The sequence below is a fragment of the Grammomys surdaster genome, unplaced genomic scaffold, assembly GCF_004785775.1.
Source record: "Grammomys surdaster isolate TR1022 unplaced genomic scaffold, NIH_TR_1.0 126546, whole genome shotgun sequence".
Taxonomy (NCBI): domain Eukaryota; kingdom Metazoa; phylum Chordata; class Mammalia; order Rodentia; family Muridae; genus Grammomys; species Grammomys surdaster.
Window position 1 is genome coordinate 1969015 of NW_021621338.1, and position 19271 is coordinate 1988285.

The window sequence follows — 19271 nt, forward strand, 5'->3', positions numbered from 1 at the left end:
AGCAGCAGAAACAGAAGAACAAAAATTGCCCTTTAGAAACTAGGGCAGAGAAGCAGGTGGAGTCAGTGAGGTAAAGGACTGTGTCTCAACACCACTCAGGAATCTGCCAATGGAGAGGAGGGCACCAGTTCTCAAATTCCCTGCATTGCCTATCAGATGGGAAAGGCATCCTGGGCATCCCCTGGGGTGTCCACAGTCTGCCCTCACCACCTCAGAGACCTGTCGGGTGCTAACTGTCTTGTGTTTGGTGCCTTGGCCTCCAACCTCAGGACTTTGTCTCCGTCCCAGAGAATCCTAGGTCCCAAGCTTCTGGAGGGGTTCAGAACATGGTGATGCTGTTTTGTTTGTTTGTTTGTTTGTGTTTTTGTTTTGTTTTTTTTGTTTTTTTTCCGAGACAGGGTTTCTCTGTGTAGCCCTGGCTGTCCTGGAACTCACTCTGTAGACCAGGCTGGCCTCGAACTCAGAAATCCACCTGCCTCTGCCTCCCAAGTGCTGGGATTAAAGGCATGCTGCGCCACCACCACCCGGCTAGTGACGCGGTTTCAACTTTAATCCAAGGAAGTCTTCAAGTCAGGGCAACCTTTCCATGGCGTTCACATGTGTGAGGCCTCCATATGCAAATAAATAAATATATAAATAAATAAATAAATAAATAAATAAATAAGACAATGTTTAAATGAATGCTTAATAAAAAAAATTGCAATGCAAATTAAATCCATTCTCACGTGTGCACAAGCACACACAAACACACACACACATCCACAGCTGAATTCCTCCTAACATCTGCTTTACTTAAACTCCCAGTTGAACTAAGCCTACACAAAGTAAGTGGACATTCACTTGGATAGAAAGTTGGGAGGAGAAAAAACAAACAAACAAACCAAGGTTGTAGTATTTGTTGGGAGATCCATTCGTGCTTTGTACTGAGCCAAAGGCACACAGTCAAAGGATGATGTGACAAAGACACTGGAGGCATATGACTGGAGAATTCCTTAAAGATTATGTGACCATTTTGCACAGAGGACAGTCTCCTTTTGATCACAAAGAGGGTGGGGCAATCCTACTTCAAAGAGTCTGCTTCAACCCCTACATATAACCCATTCCTTCCAAACCTCTGCCTGGGGAAGCAATGGTGCAATGAACCATGACTGCACACGGCAGCTCCCACACGCACCGCACCCCTCCTCCAAAAAGGGCATACTCAATACAATATGGCAAAGTGCTTTTTCTATTTATTTTTGCAGACTGTTAAGCCTGGAATGAAACACTGGCTCCCTACCCAGCCCATAGTCTCAAGTCTTTTCTGGGAAACTGCTGCCATCCCCACCTCTAGAGCTCCTCAGAGTTCCCCAAATTTTATGTGGTTGCTTGGAAAGAGATCAGAGCAAATGGCTAAGAAGGCCATGTCCCCAAGGGATGTCTAGATTTACCCTTTTGCATCTATTTTCAATATTTTTTCTGGTGAGGCCTACTGAAGCTAAGGGGAAAAAAGAAAATTAGGTAAAACTGAAGCTGGAAGAAAGAGAATCACACCCAGTTGGATAAGTGAACAGACAAGATGAAGTGGCTGCAGAAAAGGCTGCATCTGCCACACCCCTCTGGGATAGCTAGCCGGGTACCTGGGCCTGAGTAACCATCAAAGGTGTCAGATCTCCTGGTTCTGAGTCTCTCCTGGTTCTGAGTCGAACACTGCACAGCTAGTACTAGCAACCAGTGGTCCTAACGAACACTTCCTGCATGCTGGAAGCTGCTTACAACAAAACACATGACTTAGGGAGGGAGGAGTTAGGCTCATCTTAACTCAGGTCATCAGAAAATTACCCCATGTTAAGTGCTCTGATAACAATGACAATAAACTAGTTAAAAAAAAAAAAAAGCTGGGTGTGACTTTTTCTCACCTGATCTGTAATTAAACTTGGCAATTATTTGTGCCTGCTGGTATTCATTAGCTACATAGATTGACTCTTAAATTGCACAACCATAAAGTGGCACAGCCAAACCACCATGCATAACAAATACTGATGGAACAAAAGGTATCCAGGAGCCCTGCGCCCTGATGATCCCCTTCCTCAACATCCTGGGGACCTGAAGGCTGAGGAGCAGCTCTCCACCCCCTCCAGAACTGGGCGAGCTCCTGTTTCCCACACAGAGCAACCGAAGCCAACAAACAAGCCACGCAGCTCTTCTGAGTACTCTTCAGAACCCTCCCATGATCCCTCAGCTGAGTCAAACTGACATCCGGAAGTCCCAGTGGGTCAGTGCCCGAGGCTCTCAAGAGTTCCATGCAATTAAAAGCCAATTTCATTTACTCTAAGAGAAACAAGACAGGAATGTTTACAAGGACAGAGTGGGGAAGGCTCAGGAGTAAGCAACTGGCTTCAGAAGACTGACGTAACACTGCAAACACAAATATGACCGACGGTTTCATGCACGATCAAGCCAGTCCACTCTGGAGGAATTCCACAGAGCCTGCTTCGGCCGCTCCTCAACACACATGCTCCCTCATCCCTACCCCTGTTCCAGAACACTCTAGCTAAAGCAAAGCAGATCAGTTTAGAAAGGCATGGGGGGGAGTGGGGACAATAACACACCTGACTTGTATCCAAGCAGTAAGAAAACCACAAAGCAGCCGGGCAGTGGTGGCACACACCTTTAATCCCAGCACTTGGGAGGCAGAGGCAGGCAGATTTCTGAGTTCGAGGCCAGCCTGGTCTACAGAGTGAGTCAGAGGAATGTTAAATCTCCTTTGCACAGCAGTATCCATGTACTCAGATGAGCTATCCATACCTATCCATATCCAGCAAGCAGACAGCCTTTCCCAGATGTACCCATACATCCTCCTCATTGCTGGCCAAGCTGCATACCACCTACTAGTGCCGCCACTTGTGATATACTAACCTGAACTTTCACTGGACAGATTCTTACTTTTCAAAACAATGTGACAGAGGCTGGGGAGGTGGCTGAGGAGTACAGTGCTTGCTGCACATGCCGGAGGCCCTGAGTCTAGATCCTCATCACCACACACAGCTGGGCATAGTCTATCAACAAACCCAGAGATCAATGTACAGCTTGATACAGGAAGAGGCTGGCCTCTGAGTGCCAGGGATCGTCCATCTCTGTCTCCTCACTGCTGAGCTTGAAGGCAAACGACACCATGGCCGGCTTTTAGGAACTCAGGTCCTCAAGCACTTGACCCACTGAGCCACCTTTTTGCCAGTCCCCAGAATATTTGGCCAAATACTTGTACATGGTAGCCCAAATACTTTGACATATAAAATTAGCCTTAACAAAATAAATAAACACATTTAATAAATAAACACTGGACAGTGGTGGTGCATGCCTTTAATCTCATCACTTGAGAGGCATTAGGCAGGCGGACTTCTCTGAGTTTGAAGCCAGCCTAGTCTACAAAGTGAGCTCCAGGACAGCCAGGGCTGTTACACAAAGAAACCCTGTCATAGATAGATAGATAGATAGATAGATAGATAGATAGATAGATAGATAGATACAGACAGTGTCCAGAAGTGATGGCACATGCCTTTAATTCCAGCACCTGGGAAGCAAAGGCAGGCCTGGTGTATATAGCAAATTCTAGGATTGTCAAGGCTTTATCATAAGACAATGTCAAAAAAATAGAACAAAATAAAATAAAACAAATAAAATAAGGTGACTGGGAACTGAGGAAGAGACTCAGTAGCACTACTTCTAAATCAAGCCTTGCCTGCCATTGTTAACAAGATGAACTGACACACAGACACACCAGTCAGAACTTAGCTCCTTTGGAAAATGGAAACAATCTTCCTGTTGCCACAATTCCCCTACATATAATATCCTGGATACTTTTAAGCCGCAGTCACACATTGGGGTTTCCTGAAGTTGGAAAATAACTAACAGAATCTTTCTGTAAAATCCTGTGTCTATACGTTTATCAGAACAGCCCTGATAAGGCTGTTTCTGCTTACACTTAATAGTAACAGGCAGTTTTTAGGAGAAATAGAAAGTATGCAGTTCTCTGCCCTGGGGTCACTTTCCTTTGCCCTTTCTGTAATCAACATTGACAAAAGCCCATTTCTCCTCAGACAATATTAAGAAGAGTCAATTAACATCTTTGCCTTTCCTACTTACTTGCTCTCTTAGAATAACTAGTTCATTTATTCCCCAAGACCACAGTGAGAAGCTTCTCAGAGCACTCATGTCTGCTGCAGGCAGGCATCTCTGATGCCCTCAGTCCTTAAAGGTCAACGAACACTTAGCTTAGTATTAATAATCCTCAGTGTTTCGAAATGTCTAAGGGGTGTACTGGCTGGTTTTGTGTGTCAACTTGACACAAGCTGGAGTTATCCTAGAGAAAGGTGCCTCCCTTGAGGAAATGCCTCCATGAGATCCAGCTGTAAGGCATTTTCTCAATCAGCGATCGAGGTGGGGAGGGCCCACTCTGGGTGGTGCCATCCCTGGGCTGGTAGTCTTAGGTTCTATAAGAAAGCAAACTGAGCAAGCCAGAGGAAGCAAGACAGTAAGTAACATCCCTCCATGGCCCTGCATCAGCTCCTGCTTCCTGACCTGCTTGAGTTCCAGTCCTGACTTCCTTTGGTGAGGAACAGCAATGTGGAAGCATAAGCTGAATAAACCCTTTCCTCCCCAACTTGCTTCTTGGTCATGATGTTTTGTGCAGGAATAGAAACCCTGACTAAGACAGGGGGCCAACTGGCTGTTTGTTTTGTTTGTTTTTAAAAATAAGACTTTTAAGACACGTTTGTAGTTTTAGTTTCTTCTCGACTCCAACTGGCTTCTGTACAATGAGATGGAAGAATAAAGAGACAAACTTACGGGGGCTGGTGAGATGGCTCAGTGGTTAAGTGTACTGACTGGTCTTCCGGAGGTCATGAGTTCAAATCCCAGCAACCACATGGTGGCTCACAACCATCTGTAATGAGATCTGATGCCCTCTTATGGGGTGTCTGAAGACAGCTACAGTGTATTTACATGCAATAAATAAATTTAAAAAAAAAAAAAAAGACAAACTTACTAGCAAACTGCCTTGTGCCTGCCTGCCAATAAAGAAATGGCCTTCCTCACCAAACAGCCTAACCCGCAGAGTCTATATTTTTGGTCAGATATTAGCAAACATCCCCTTTCCTCCTAGTTAAGACTTGGTGACTGTGACCCAAACTTGAAAATACACAGTCCAGTCACTCTAAAGTTGAATAAGGTGCCATCTAATTAGAACATGGTGACAATACATCTCTTACCCTCCAAGCTGTGTGATTCCAAAGCCGGTGACCTTCAACGTTAAGCATGCTACAATGCGTCCAATGACGTCCCTGCCCTCTGCTCACATCTGCTTGCCAGTTTATTGCCTCAGCTCTGCCGGTTAACATGACTTACACAGATGTGTAAAACAAAAATGCATCTTAATCCTGACCTCTGGAAACAGCTATAATTTTTAAAGGAGGTAGTAAGGCAAATAAGCAGAATGTGACCTGGTGTGGTTCAGTGGACTGGACTATCCAGAATATGCCACAGCACCAGGGGCGTGTCACCCCAATAGCCCCACAATCAGCGAAGTTATCACTCTGTAATACTACTGTATAGGGTGTGTCCCAGTAAACACACAGACTCTACTGTCTATTGGCAGCAGTTAGTCAAGATTTACTCAGACAACTTTGGCTTTAACCAAAAAGTAGCCCAGAAGGTTTTTCCAAACTTAGTGGAGAGACCAGAAGGGCATTTCTAGTCAGACAGGTTTCTGGGTCACACAACCCCAAGCTGGGACCCCAGCTATCCCTCCCATTTCCTCCAACCCTTTGAGATGACTCAGTTTCCTGAGCATACCTGCTGAAAGTCCTCCTCCCTGAGCTTCCGAGAACTCAGTACTTGTCAGGACAGCATGTCACATGTACACTGCTTAGCACACAGCACAGTACTTCGTAACTACTGTTACCCAGAGAACAGGGCAGGGCCCCTGGCTCCTCAGATCCTATGCTTTCTGAATCCCTCTCTAAGTCACCTAGATGCAAACAATTACTAGCAAAGTAAAACACAGAACAGACACATTTGGGACCAAGGGTTTGGCTCAGATTTAGAGCAATTGCCTAGTGCCCTAGGTTGACCCCCAAGACTTCAAAAAAGCAAACAAAAAGAGTACATTTAGAGATTATTTGAATCCCCTTAAAAAGCATTTGTAAGAACCCAGAATTATCTAGAGAATGCTTAAACACCGCCCTGTTGTTTTGTTCCTTCTAGGCTGGTGTGACTTATGGTCCTATCTCCAACACTAGCCAATGTTCAGCCATTTGTAGGCAGTCAGGTGTCCCTGAAAGGACGAGGCTTGCCCCACTCTGGAGACCTGCTGAGGCAGTAATGCGGAGCCCGACTGGCGAATCCAAGTCTCTGAGTGCTTCAGGAATCCTCCATGTGGCTGGTCTGTGACCAGATCGGCCCTTTCTTTCTCTACAAATATCCCAATCGACTATACTCTGCTATTTCTTTTTGGATCAAGGACATGATAGCCTGAGCACAGACACTAGAAATAGCCCCTAAGGAAGGCCAGACACTATTTTAAACATTACAGAAACTGGGTGCTATGCCTGGCAACAAGGTGCCAGAACCTAGTCCTCATGCTATGATTTTGTCTTTGACATTTAAATAATAATTAAAAAAACTAATAATGTTTAGCTAGCTGTTCCCCTAGGGTTTGGCCCAATGTGGTTTCTACAAGATTATTCCATCTACACAAGCATCTGGTGACTGTGTGGCACCCGTTGATGTGTAAATACTACCTAAGTGACAAGTTGGCAGGTTCCTGTCATGACAATTGCATACACTTTTGATCATGTAATTACTTATAAGCCTAAAAAGTAAGCACAAAATGTCTGATATCCATTATGCCTTTAAAAGTACTTAAAAGTATTGAGGAGAATGATCTGACATTTAACATGTGTTTTCTTAATCAAAAGTGTCAAATCTGAACTGAGGACATGGCACAGTGGCAGAACACCTGCCTAGCAAGTTCAAGATCCTGGACTTATTCCCAGCTCTGCAGAATTAAGTACCAAGTCCTCAGAGAGCTGTTGGTGGAACTTGGCAAATGGTGAGCAGTGTCAGTCACCATGGAAAACCATAACCTGAGAAACACTTCCTGAAATGTGGTCGCTGGCCTCCCACCACGCATGGCTCTTCTTCCACTCGTGAAAATGCCTTTCCTATGCTGGCTTCAAACACTGCTGCTCATGCTCTCTGAAACCTGATCTAAGGCTGAATTTAGGCACTGGTGGTGTCTGCTCCTCCCATGTTTTATATATTACATCTTGGGACTCATAAAGCCCATATTCAGATCTTGGCTTTAAACGTAGCAGGTATGTGGCTTTGGTTAAGTTGCTTAAAATGGAAGCAATAACTATGCTTACTTATTGAGTTGTTACCAGGGCATCCTAATATGCAAAAAGAAAAAGAGGAGGAGGAAGAAAAGGAAGAAGAAGAGGAAGAGGAGGAGAAGGAGGAGGAGAAGGAGGAGGAGGAGGAGGAGGAGGAGGAGGAAGAAGAGGAGGAAGAGGAGGAGGCTAGCGCTAAGCACTGTTTTTAGTATTATTTTGTTGGATAAAATCAGTATACTACTCCTGTTTTTACAAGTGAATAAATCAGGTGCACAGAGAGCAAGTCACTAGCAATTATTAAGCTCCTTAGAACTGAAGTATATGAAGAAGAAGTAGTTTAATGAGAAGAGCATACGGATTATGATTTACTGACATGAGCATCAGACTATTCGCTATTTCTCAGTCAAACGTGAAGCGTTTCTCAGCATCGTTCAAAGGATCATTTTTCACCACTTGCAGAGCTGTCAGTGCATTATTTCTCCTGCTCCGAGTCTGGTTTCCACAAGCGCTTGAGTGCTTGCATAAATAAAAGCAAGAGAACTGTCTGTGAAATTCAAACGATGTTACTTTCCACATTTTTTTTGACATTCAAGTCAAATCTGGAGCCTCTTCTTCATTGTACATCCTGTCTTCTGCATCCTTTTCCATCTGGAGTAAAGTCAGCCTCGGCTGGAGGAGAAGAAGCCTCTGTACTTCTCCTCCAGCAGCCCCAGATTTAATGTAGAGACTGTAGCTAGCACACACACTGTTCTGAAATCATTTTTCATTATTCAGAGACTCCTAAGCATGAATGTTCCCATGCCTTTGGTCGTAATCCAGGAGAAACCGTAGTTCCTTCAATATACTCTCTGAGCTTCCAAACAATACATTCAAAAATGATCTAGCATTCCTTGTATTAGTTGGTATTTTTCTTTCAAAACCCAAATCCTGTTTTATTCAAATCTGTACCAAAGCTATCCTCTATGAGCACAGTAGTAAGTACAGAATTTGTTCAGACTTAAAATACCAGCTTACCAGCTTTCTAGCTTCGTCTTCATAAAAACAATGGTTACTCCACTGTGCAATCATTCTGCACAAAGCGACAACACTGAGTAGAAGTGGCTCCTTCTGCATGTCTTTATGTATCAGTGATGTGTTAATTTACTCATTTTTGCTTAGCTGGAAAATTTTCTAATGAGTTCTTTTAAAATCTGGCTATTTCATATGAAAATGTACATTTTTCAGTTTTACTTTAAAAAGCAACATTTTGGGGCTGGAGAGATGGCTCAGCGGTTAAGAGCACTGACTGCTCTTCCAGAGGTCCTGAGTTCAAATCCCAGCAACCACATGGTGGCTCACAACCATCCGTAATGAGATTTGATGCCCTCTTCTGGTGTGTCTGAAGACAGCTACAGTGTACTCATAAGTAAAATAAATAAATCTTTAAAAAAAAAAAAGCAACATTTTAGGCCCCACACTCTCAGCATGGTAAACAGCTGTCTGGAGCTTAGCAACTGTGCCCATAAAGGCAGCATGAGTTCCTAATACCATTCAGGATGCTAGGTAGGGGGAGGGGAACCACGTCATTCACAAAAATTACAACCTATTCCCTAGTGAGAGCTCAGATTGCAACCTCCATTCTGTATCCTGAAATGTTCCTCTAGTTTCCATTTACATTTTTATTTTATTTTATTTTATTTTATTTTATTTGTATGAGCATTTTGCCTGCATGTATGTACATGTACCATGCAGGTACCCGGTGCCCATGGAGGACAGAGGAGGGTGTCAGATCCCTTGAAACTACAGTTGCAAATAGTTATGAGGCACCATGTGTGTGCTGGAAATAGAACCTGAGTTCTCCAGGAGAGTAGTTACGGTTGTTAATCACACTGAGCCTTCTCTCTAGCACCCCTAGTTTCTATTTTAAATACATACATTGTGACCCAGAAATGCAACTCCTGAAAAAAAAAAAAAAAACAGGGACGATCCTACAAATCTATCTAGATGTCAACTGCAATATAGCTTCTAATGACAAAAAAAAAAAAAGGATCACCCCCGACAGCAATGTGGACTGCTGAATAAACAGCAGCAGAATTCCATGCAGTAGAATACCAGACAGCCTCCAAATACAGTAAGAAGGAAAAACGTAAGCATAAAGAAATAGAAATGTGTCCAGAACACAGTAAGCAGGAGAAAAAGCAAGTCACAGAAGACTATATGATCTACAGTCCAATCTGTGAGAAACGAATAATTTATATGATTTCATTTCAATATTTAAAAGAAAATACAAGCTTTTAAAATTAATCATATAGTACTTTTATATTATTTTTTTTAAGGGAAAAGCCCTGTGCACAGATATTTTAATTCATTTCATGTGCAATAACTATCAAATCAGTTTTTTGTCTTGGTAACAGTCTCTGAGAGTCAACCTCTGTATCATTTCTTGAACAAGACTAAACAACAAACCCCTCTGGGTGAACATCCACACCAGGCTAAAATGCATACTGCTAAAATACGTCTTTCATTTCACATATCTCAGGATGAGTCCCTACAACCAAGCAGGATGAAGCAGAAAGATTTCTTGAGCTCCCGGGTTCAAGATCATCCTGGACCACATGACCTGACGTATAGTCAGGCTCTATTCTTTCTTTCCAGCTGGTCTCCTTGCAATTACTATTTCTTTTTACTTAGTATGTGTACGTACACCAGAGGTTAACAGTAGGTCCTTAGATGTCTGCCACCTTGGCTCTGTGTAAACGTATGTGTGTGCACATAGGTGCACACTCACATATGTGCCATAGTGTTTGTGGGGTGGGGTGCAGAGGACAACCTCTAGGATCAGTCCTCGCTTCTACCCTGTTTGAGAGAAGGTCTTTCCTGCTGTTCATTGCTGTGTATTTCCAGGCTAGCTGGCTTGTAAGCTTCTGTCAATTCTGTCTCTGCCTGTCATCTCCCAGTAGGAGCATGCTAGGATTACAGATTCATGTGACTTCTACCTGGGTTCTGCAGGTCCCAACTCAGGTCAGCAGCCTGGCATAGCAAGCCCTTTACCACTGAGCCATCTCTCTAGCCTTCCACTTTACCTTTGAGACAGGACTTCTCGATGAACCCAGAGCTCACTGATTCAATTCAGCTAGACCGGCTGACCCAGTGATCCTCCTGTGTCTCCGCCTCCTCGGCACTGAGATTACAGGCAAGTGCTGCAATGCCTAGCTTTTTTATGTGAGTTCTTGGGGATCAAACTCAGGTTCTCACGATTGCACAACAAATACTGTACTGACAGAGCCAACCCCACCCGAGCCCTGAAATTGCCATTTCTGTACATAGGAAGCTGTACACAATAAGGTGTCAGAAGGTCCTTTACCTCTGAGTCTTTGGTCTGCTGATTACGAATGACTATCAGATTATACAAGATCCTGTCATCATCTGCCTCTGTGTGAGACACGTCATGAGGCATGCTCCATAAATTCTTTTCATCATCCCTCTCCAGAGTTGCTCCAAAAGAGGAATATGGATTGTTATCACTGTGAAATAAAGAAAGAAAGCATAAGAATTTTGTTATATATGTGTATTATATATTATATACCATATGTATAGCATGTTATATATTATATATGTAAATCTTACACTATAAATAAAAATGTATAACTTCTCTATAACAAAAAGGTCTAAGTTCTTTTTAATAATTAAATATAAACACAATACAATTAATAACAAACTTACTTAATTAATCACTTTAAAAATAGCCAGAAAGGAGCCGGGCGGTGGTGGCGCACGCCTTTAATCCCAGCACTTGGGAGGCAGAGGCAGGCGGATTTCTGAGTTCGAGGCCAGCCTGGTCTACAGAGTGAGTTCAAGGACAGCCAGAACTACACAGAGAAACCCTGTCTCGAAAAACCAAAAAAAAAAAAAAAAATAGCCAGAAAGGGATGGGAAGATGGGTGCCTAGCAACAAGCACACACAAGCCTGGGTCTGTGGAAAAGACTCAGTTAGGAGCACTGGCTGCTCTCCCAGAGGACCCAGGGTTCAGGTCACATAGCAGCTCACAAACATCTGTGACTCCTGTTCCAGGGGATCTGAACCCTTTCTGGCCTCTGTGGCACAGGCACACCTGTGCACGGACATATAAAAATTATAATTTATTTATTTTTATTTTATTTGCATTGGTGTTTTTGTCTGTGTGTATATCTGTGTGACAGCTTCAGATCCTCTGGAACGGGAAATTACACATGAGCTGCCATGTGTACTCCGAGAGTTGAATCCATATTATCTGGAAGATACAGCCCCAAGAAAAATTTAAATCCTAAGCAACAAATATACATGCCCAAATACTTTCAGGATCAAGGACTAAGAATTTCAGTTGTAGACTGGGGCAATGGCTGAGTGGATTAAAACAGTTCCTGGCTGGAGAGATGGCTCAGCAGTTAGGAGCACTAGCTGCTCTTCCAGAGAAGCCAGGTTCAATTCCAAGCATCCACGAGGAGGGTCACAGCCATCTGTAACTCCAGTTCCAGGGTATCCAACACCCTCGTCTGGCTTTGAAGGGTACCAGTCACACATGTGCAAGCAGGCAAAATACCCATAAACATTTTGTTTATTGGATCCAGTGTAGTGGTGTACATCTTTAATCCCACATTCAAGAGGCAGAGGCAAGCTGACCTCGATGTGCTTGAGGCTAGCCTGGTCTACCTAGCAAGTTCTAGGGAAACTGAGGCTACATAGAAAAACAAAAACAAAACAACAACAACAACAAAAACCTACTTGCTGCACAAGGGTGAGGACCAGAGTCCATATCTCCAGAACCCAGGTGAAAGCTGGGTATTTGGCAGCCCACCTGTAATTACAGCCTCAAACAAGCTGGTTAGCAAGACTAGCCATGTGATATCAGCAACCTCTGTCTGTGTTTGACCGAGAGACTCTGCCTCATCAAAAAAGGTGGAACAGAAGGAGATGATCTCCTGACATTAATGTTGGGCCTCCACATACATTTTGTACCCATGTGCCTGCATTCCCACATACATACATGCCCATATAGATATACATGCACAACACACACACACAGAGAGAGAGAGAGAGAGAGAGAGAGAGAGAGAGAGAGAGAGAGAGAGAGAGAGAGAGAGAGAAAGAGTTAGTTCAGTCTGTTCCATGTTTGGCTTTGGGAAGACTGGTGACGAAGCATCACAGACGGGACATGCCTGCACATAGCCCTAGTTAACATCTGAAGGACAGTCAGTCAGCCACACTGGAGCTGCTCATTTCATGTAACAACATGTATGAAGGGTGATAACACCTTAATCACGGGACTCAGTAAAGCTGTGGGACATGACTCCTGTCTCTGGTCCTCAGTAAAACCAAGAATTGGAGACTGCTACTGGATGATCACATGGCTATCTAATTAAAAACTATGGCAAGTGCTATAAAGGGGGCAGTGGGAGAGCACATCTAGGATGCTGGCAGCAGATCCCAGATCCCAGCAGCAGTAGACATTGTGCATCCAAATGGAGAAACCATGCCAGACCTGTAAAGAGGCACGTAACAACAGAGCTGCCAGCAAGGGAGGCCTGTGAGGAAACTCGGCGGGTGGCGGGTACACTGGAAGAAAGGGAACACTGGCCAGAAAAATGAGGGAAGCTGGAGAGGAAGCTCAGGGCTAGAGACACACATTCCATGGGTCCACCCAACCTTTTTCTAGGTTGGTGATGAGCAGCATCAGCATCTCAAAAACCAGGTAAAGTGTGGGGAATGCTTGAGCTATGGCAGGAAAAGAGTCGAGAGATTTTTCTTTTAACTATGCAGTTGAGGAGCTAGGCATGGGCACAGCAAGCTGTACCATCCTGTGCTACACAGAGATACCCTGTGTATAAAAAGAAGAGGAGGGGGAGTGGGACTCCCACTGGACTGGGAAGCAGCAGAGCTGTCCAGAAAGAGAGGTGCACTGGGGCTAGAGTGAGTGGGTATAGACCAGGCTGTCAATCAAGTCCTCAGATGTGGGAATGACAGCCAGAACCCACACAGGAAAGCCAGGGCAAAAGTGAGGAGGACACTGGAGCCAAGGCCGACCAGAGGCCAGCTATCTGGCCCAGCACATCAGAGGCCAGTTACCTGGCCCAGCACAGGACCTAGATGATGAGTACTGAACAGTGTGGGTAAAAGCCCTAGCTACAGCCAGGCGGTGGTAGTACACACCTTTAATTCCATCACTTGGGAGGCAGAGGCAGGTGGAGTTCAGTGAGTTCAGGGCCAGCCTGGTCTACAGAGTGAGTTCCAGGACAGCCAGGGCTACACAGAGAAACTCTGTCTCAAAACAAAACAGAGAGGGGAGGGGAAGAGGGTGAGACAAAAGTTGTCTTGATGCTCTGTGCATAAAGACTTCAATAAGCATGCTGAATTCAATCATTCATGCAAACCTACACTGGTGGTTACTTATCAAAATCGCAGATGTTGATACCTGAGTCCTTTGTGCCCTTACAATATAGGAAGGTAAGTACAATTTACAGCACAAAATGAGGAGAGCAGAGAGGACGAACTCATCGACTGCATGAAAGGAGAAGGAAATTTGAGGGTTCTTACGGAGACAACATCAGCCTTTCACCTAAAGGAGGAGCAGAGGAGCGAGGGCAAAGAATCCCATCGGGGAAAAACATCTCAGGAAAGGGCAGCAGCACTGGGAGGCTTCAGACACCCACAGGCTGGGGAACTCCAAGCTCTTGCACCCACACACTGCAGCGATACAGTGCCAGGTGGTGAAGACGCAGGGTGATTTGATGTCAGGCTGAGGACAGCGCTAGTCCAGGCTTCTGTCCCATGAGTTGTGACAGGTCAGATCAAAGAGTTGTAGAGCAATAACTCTGAAGGGGGAGTAAGGAAATTGCATAGTTGGGGGCAGTGTCACAACCAACTGTCACGTGAGGAGGGCTGTGTGCCTTCGTCACGGTTCTATTGCTATGAAGAGACACCATGACAAAGACAACTCTTACCAAAGAAAGCAGACTTAGTCCATTATAAGCATGGCGCTGGGGAGCATGATGGCTGAGTAGGGTTCTTTTTGACTCCTAGCTCTTTCAGCCTCTAAGCCATGGCACCTTAGACTCCACACTTGTATCAAGGGCTCTCCCATTCCACCCCTCCTCTTATACAGCCATCTGGGACAGGAGGGTGAGGGCCACTGTCTCACTTGATAGCTAAGAACTAAACTTCTCCAAGGAAAGGCTGCTCATTAGCACTGACCCTTCTCCTGGCTGCCCAATGGGTAGCCAAGAGCGGGATAAAGCTTGGTGTGCCTGTCTTCTATTTTCCTTCGTCTCCTTTGTCTTAAAACTTCAGATCAGATTCTTGTTCTAGTCTGCACATGGACATGTTAATTATTTAAGGGGTGTCTGTTGAAAAACAGGCAATACAAAGTTAATTAGCATTAAATTTACTTAACCTATCTCAACCGTCAAGACCAAAGGCATAAAGATAAGATAACTAAGGTACTTTCCAGACTGGTAGAAATCCAGCTACATCCAGCTGTCAGCTTTTACAATATCCTGCTCTGCATCCCCTGGAGTCCAGCCTAGAATCCCCTAGGCCTATAGTCACATGGGTTCCAGGAACACAGAAGCCTCACTCACAGACAGACTGCCTCAAGATGAGCTCATCCCTAAGTGGGATCAATTACTCAATGACAGTAACTGAATGCCCCTAGCCCTACAGCAGGGCAATCATCTCTCAGGAACTGAATTGTCTGTCCCATCCCATCTCCTGCCCCGCCCCTTCACACTCACACACATACACACACAAACAAACACACACACACTTCATCCAATGTTAAATGCCAGCCTTCTTCATCTGTAAGCTAGAGAGACACATAATAGGAAGGTTAAAAATGTAACATATAAGGCAGACAGTGGTGGCACATACCTTTGATCCTAGCACTCTAGAGGCAGAGGCAAGAGGGTCTACAGAGTTCTAATTAAGGGCATGGTTTTGAAGATAGCCCATGAAGAGCCTCAAGCTCTGCCTAGTCACTGATACTCAATGGAAAACAGGAAAAGAACGGGGGGGGGGGGGGGGCGGCCCTGAGTGAACTCTCCAGGGTGTCGCCCTCCTTCATCAGATGCTCCCATCTGAGCCCACTTGTCTCTGGACAGCCACATCCACCCCACCATGATATCTCCCCACCAGGACCCAAGTGGCTGTGTTCTTCAGTACTAGTAAGTCTTCTTTAGAATCAGAGGGAAGGCGGACTCCTGCCTCTAAATAAGTGATTATTCTAGCAATGATTTTCAAAAGGATGGTCAAGGGGCTGGAAGGATGGGGAAAGTGGCTGCCTCTGCAACACTGTATGTATTATCATACATAAGGTAAGGTACAGCTATAATCCAGCCTAGCCCGCTGGTGAGTTCTGAGTCAGAGAGGAAACCCTGTCTCAAAAGGAAGATGGTCAGCTCCTGAAGAATGACACCAAGGCCGTTCTTTGGTCTCCAAACACACCCACACAAGTGCATGCACACACGTGCGCACACAGGCACACAGACACACTCACTTCAGAAAGAACTATGGCTGAGAGCTCTCTGAGGAGCACTAGAAGGGTCTGTCTGGCCAGCTCCTGAGTCCTCAGTCTTGTTCACTGCAGGCTCCTGGAAGACTCCAGCAACTCTATCAATTTACCTTACTCTCGGAAAGCAGCCAAGAGAGGCCAGACTAAAAAGAATAAAGCAAATCACCTGACGAAAAGCAGCTCAAGAACCTTTGTGAGGCCCAGACCATGAAGTGCACAGGCGTGTCAAATGAACCAAGAGAGGGCCTCAGGAGCCCTAGGAGTCTCGGAGGACACGTGAAGGAAGGGGGCTTCCAGTCAACAGCTTCCCTCTCTCCCTCCCTCTTATAACTAAGTCTACGAGGTTCTAAAGAAAGTGAGAGTAGCTGCTTCGCCCTGGCCACCATCTGCTGATAATAAATATTTAATGAACCTCGGGCTTTTGAGAAGCTGCTCGGAGGTTACAACCCGTGCAGAAGCCACTCTGACTCCCAAAGGGGAGGTCTCGAATTTCATCCTACCCTCACCTCAGGGCATGAGACCCAAACTGCTCTGGAGTCTTCTTTCAACAGTGTAAGTAAAAGTCTGCCTGGGGACATGGTTGCTAAGTGCCTGTCAGCATGAAAGCCATTTACAGGGAAAGCCTGGGGATTCCTCACCACTGCCAAGGACCCTGTGTAAATAGATTTTGAAAAGACCTACAAGATACCACGCTTACAGGAAGGCAGCTGGCCAGAAGTTCCAGTGACCTCACCGCTCTGATCCTGGGCCTTGGGTCAGCAATGGCTAATATAAGACCGCAGCTATGAACAGGGAATGGAACAAAGCCTGAGTCTAGAAAGGCAGACCTCAAGAAGCTGTGTGATCCTCCAAGGCTTCCCTGTCAACTCTCTACTAGGGCCTGGCCAGCCCCTTACAGTGTCACTTCCCTGTGATGGAGCCGGTGACTCTAAGAGCCCCTCCCTTGATCTCCTGTCCTTCCTCTCATTCCCTTTGTCCTCTTTTCCTCTGATCCCTTCTTCTTTCTTTTATTCTTCTATCCTTTCTTCACTTCATCTAAGACAGTCTAGCCTTTTATTTTCTTTTTTAAAAACCTACTTGATCCAATGTTTAAACAAGTCAGGCATAGCAGCATATACCTTTAATCCTAGCACCAGGAGGCAAGAGCCAGGCAGATCTCTGTGAGTTCAAGGTCAGCCAAGTCTACAGAGTTGAGTTCCAAAATGTTCAGAGATACATAGTGCGCGCTTGTCTCTAAAACGTAATAAACCAACATGTTAACTCAAGTTTAAACCTTGTTCATTTAAACATCATGGGTTTTCTGGGCGCTGGCCCACCTTCACACATGACTTTTTTCAACATCAGAGATGTGACATCCCTGGAAATGAAGGATGAGAACCTGAGATTCCTGGTTTCTGGCCCCTCAGATTCATGCCCCTTTGGGTTTTCCATCCTCTTCGCTAAGGCAGACCCTAACAGTGCATACCTGGGTACTCCTCTTCCAAGGCTGAGATCCCTGCAAAGCCAGCAGGGCAGTACCGTGTCCAATCCCTCCAGCTGAGGAGACACTAGAAAAGCTCAGGAAGCTGAGACTCCAGCCTCTTTATCTAGCCTCCTGGCTTTAAAGTCTATCCACAGAAGGGAGAGTCCTAAATCAGCACCCAAATCTACCTCCCAGTGTTAGCCTTCCTCCCTCCAGTGAGATGTCTAACAGACAGCATGACAGGACCCAAACATGCACCTTGCTGCTAGGAGACTCCCCACTGCCATGATGGCAGCTCCATCCTGACACTGCTCAGGCCAAGACCACAAAGCTCTCCTGAATCCCTCAACCTCTACTTCTAGTGCATCAGAAAATCCTATTGTTCTGTGTTCAAAAAAATGGCCACCTCCCCTACACCTAGAACCAGGGCTGCTTAGGTCTGCCATAAGAAATCCTGTGGCAGTTTTTTTCTAGTCGATTAGTTTTTTCTTTTTTAATTTTATGTGTCTGAGTGTTTTACCTGTATGCATTTATGTGCACCACATATGTGTCTGCTGCCCAGAAAACCCAGAAGAGGGCATCAGATGCCCTGAAAGTGGAGTTACAGATAGTTGTGAGCCACTAAGTGGATGCTGGGAATCAAACTCAGTTCCTCTGCAAAAGCAGCAAGGGCTGTTAACAACTGAGCCATTTCTCCAAGCTAGTTTTTCTGTTCTTAATCCAACAGCCAATGGGATTGATTCTCCCAAAATACAGGTGAGGTCATATCATCCCTCTGCATTGGCTCATCTATCTGCTCACCCTGGTTTCCTCCAGATGCTCACTGTGTCTCCCCACTCTACCCTTCTACACATCACCTGCTCTTGAGGCCTGCTCTGACCAATTTACTGTGATCACGCCTCCCCCTTTGGTTCTATTCTTCCTCTTTCTGCATACCTATAATTCCCAATTTACTTGTTACATTTACTGTCTCTTGTGTCCTTTGCTTACCATCATTAGAAGACATATGAAAACCAGGTTCCAGCCAGTGTTTGCTCAGTCAGTGGTTTATTGCCAGTTGTCCCCTTCCCCGGCCTCAAGCAGGCCTGAGAGACTTTGTTTACCACATTATAAGGACGAAGGTAGAAGTACCCACCTTGGCTGCAGGGAACTTGAAAGAACTGCCCCTGGGCTTGCCTTGAGACATCTCTGGCTGTGACCTGTGACCAAGAGCAGATTATCCCACCCAACTCTCCTGGCTGAAACTAGGAAAGGTTTGGGTGGGGTTTTCCCCTTTAAATTGAGAGCTTTAAATTTAAATTTAAAGCAACGAGCCTTGATCAGAGAGAACTTTGTCTTGGCTTCATCTCTTCTCACCCTCCGTTCTCCTTTCGTTCCCAGCCCTCTTTCAGGTGAACCCAGTTGACTCGTGGCCGCTGGCCGGCTACAGCCAGTGTTTAACACAGTACCTGGCACACAACAGATACTTAATAAATATTTGCTGAATTATTGAACATCTGTTTCTCAAACCCATAGGGCTCCAAACAGAGTTAATGCTGACAGCTATACCACTGGGCTCCAAGAGAACTGTTCACATTGTTCAGCTAGTTAAAGTGATGAAAATCAGGCTTAGAGTCTTGTGGGAGGACCAGATGATAGGCACATGTGTTTCTGTCAGATGACAGCCAGGACTATGAAGAAATACACAGAGAGGCTCAGAGAGAAAGTAGGAGCAGGGTTAGACATAGCAGTCAGGGGAAGAACTGTCTGATAAAATGACTGAGTGGAGATCTGAATAAAGTGAGAGCTATCCATGCAGGAAGCCAAAGAAAGAATATTCTAGGCAGAGAGGGTAAGATTCACAGAGGCCTGTTTATCTACAGAACCAGGAGAGAGCAATAGGAGAGGATAGATAATTTGGTGGTCTGTGCTGAC

General features: G+C 45.2%; 1 protein-coding gene across 2 annotated transcripts in view; it reads right to left on the bottom strand.

Annotated features, from left to right (window-relative positions):
* The window catches only part of Mreg (melanoregulin), a 65814-nt gene that overhangs the window by 20355 nt on the left and 26188 nt on the right, over window positions 1-19271 (bottom strand). For both annotated transcript variants that reach the window (XM_028760710.1, XM_028760709.1), the window contains exon 2: window positions 10717-10876. In XM_028760710.1, the coding sequence (XP_028616543.1) occupies window positions 10717-10876 (160 nt within the window). The remainder of the gene's footprint in view (window positions 1-10716; window positions 10877-19271) is intronic.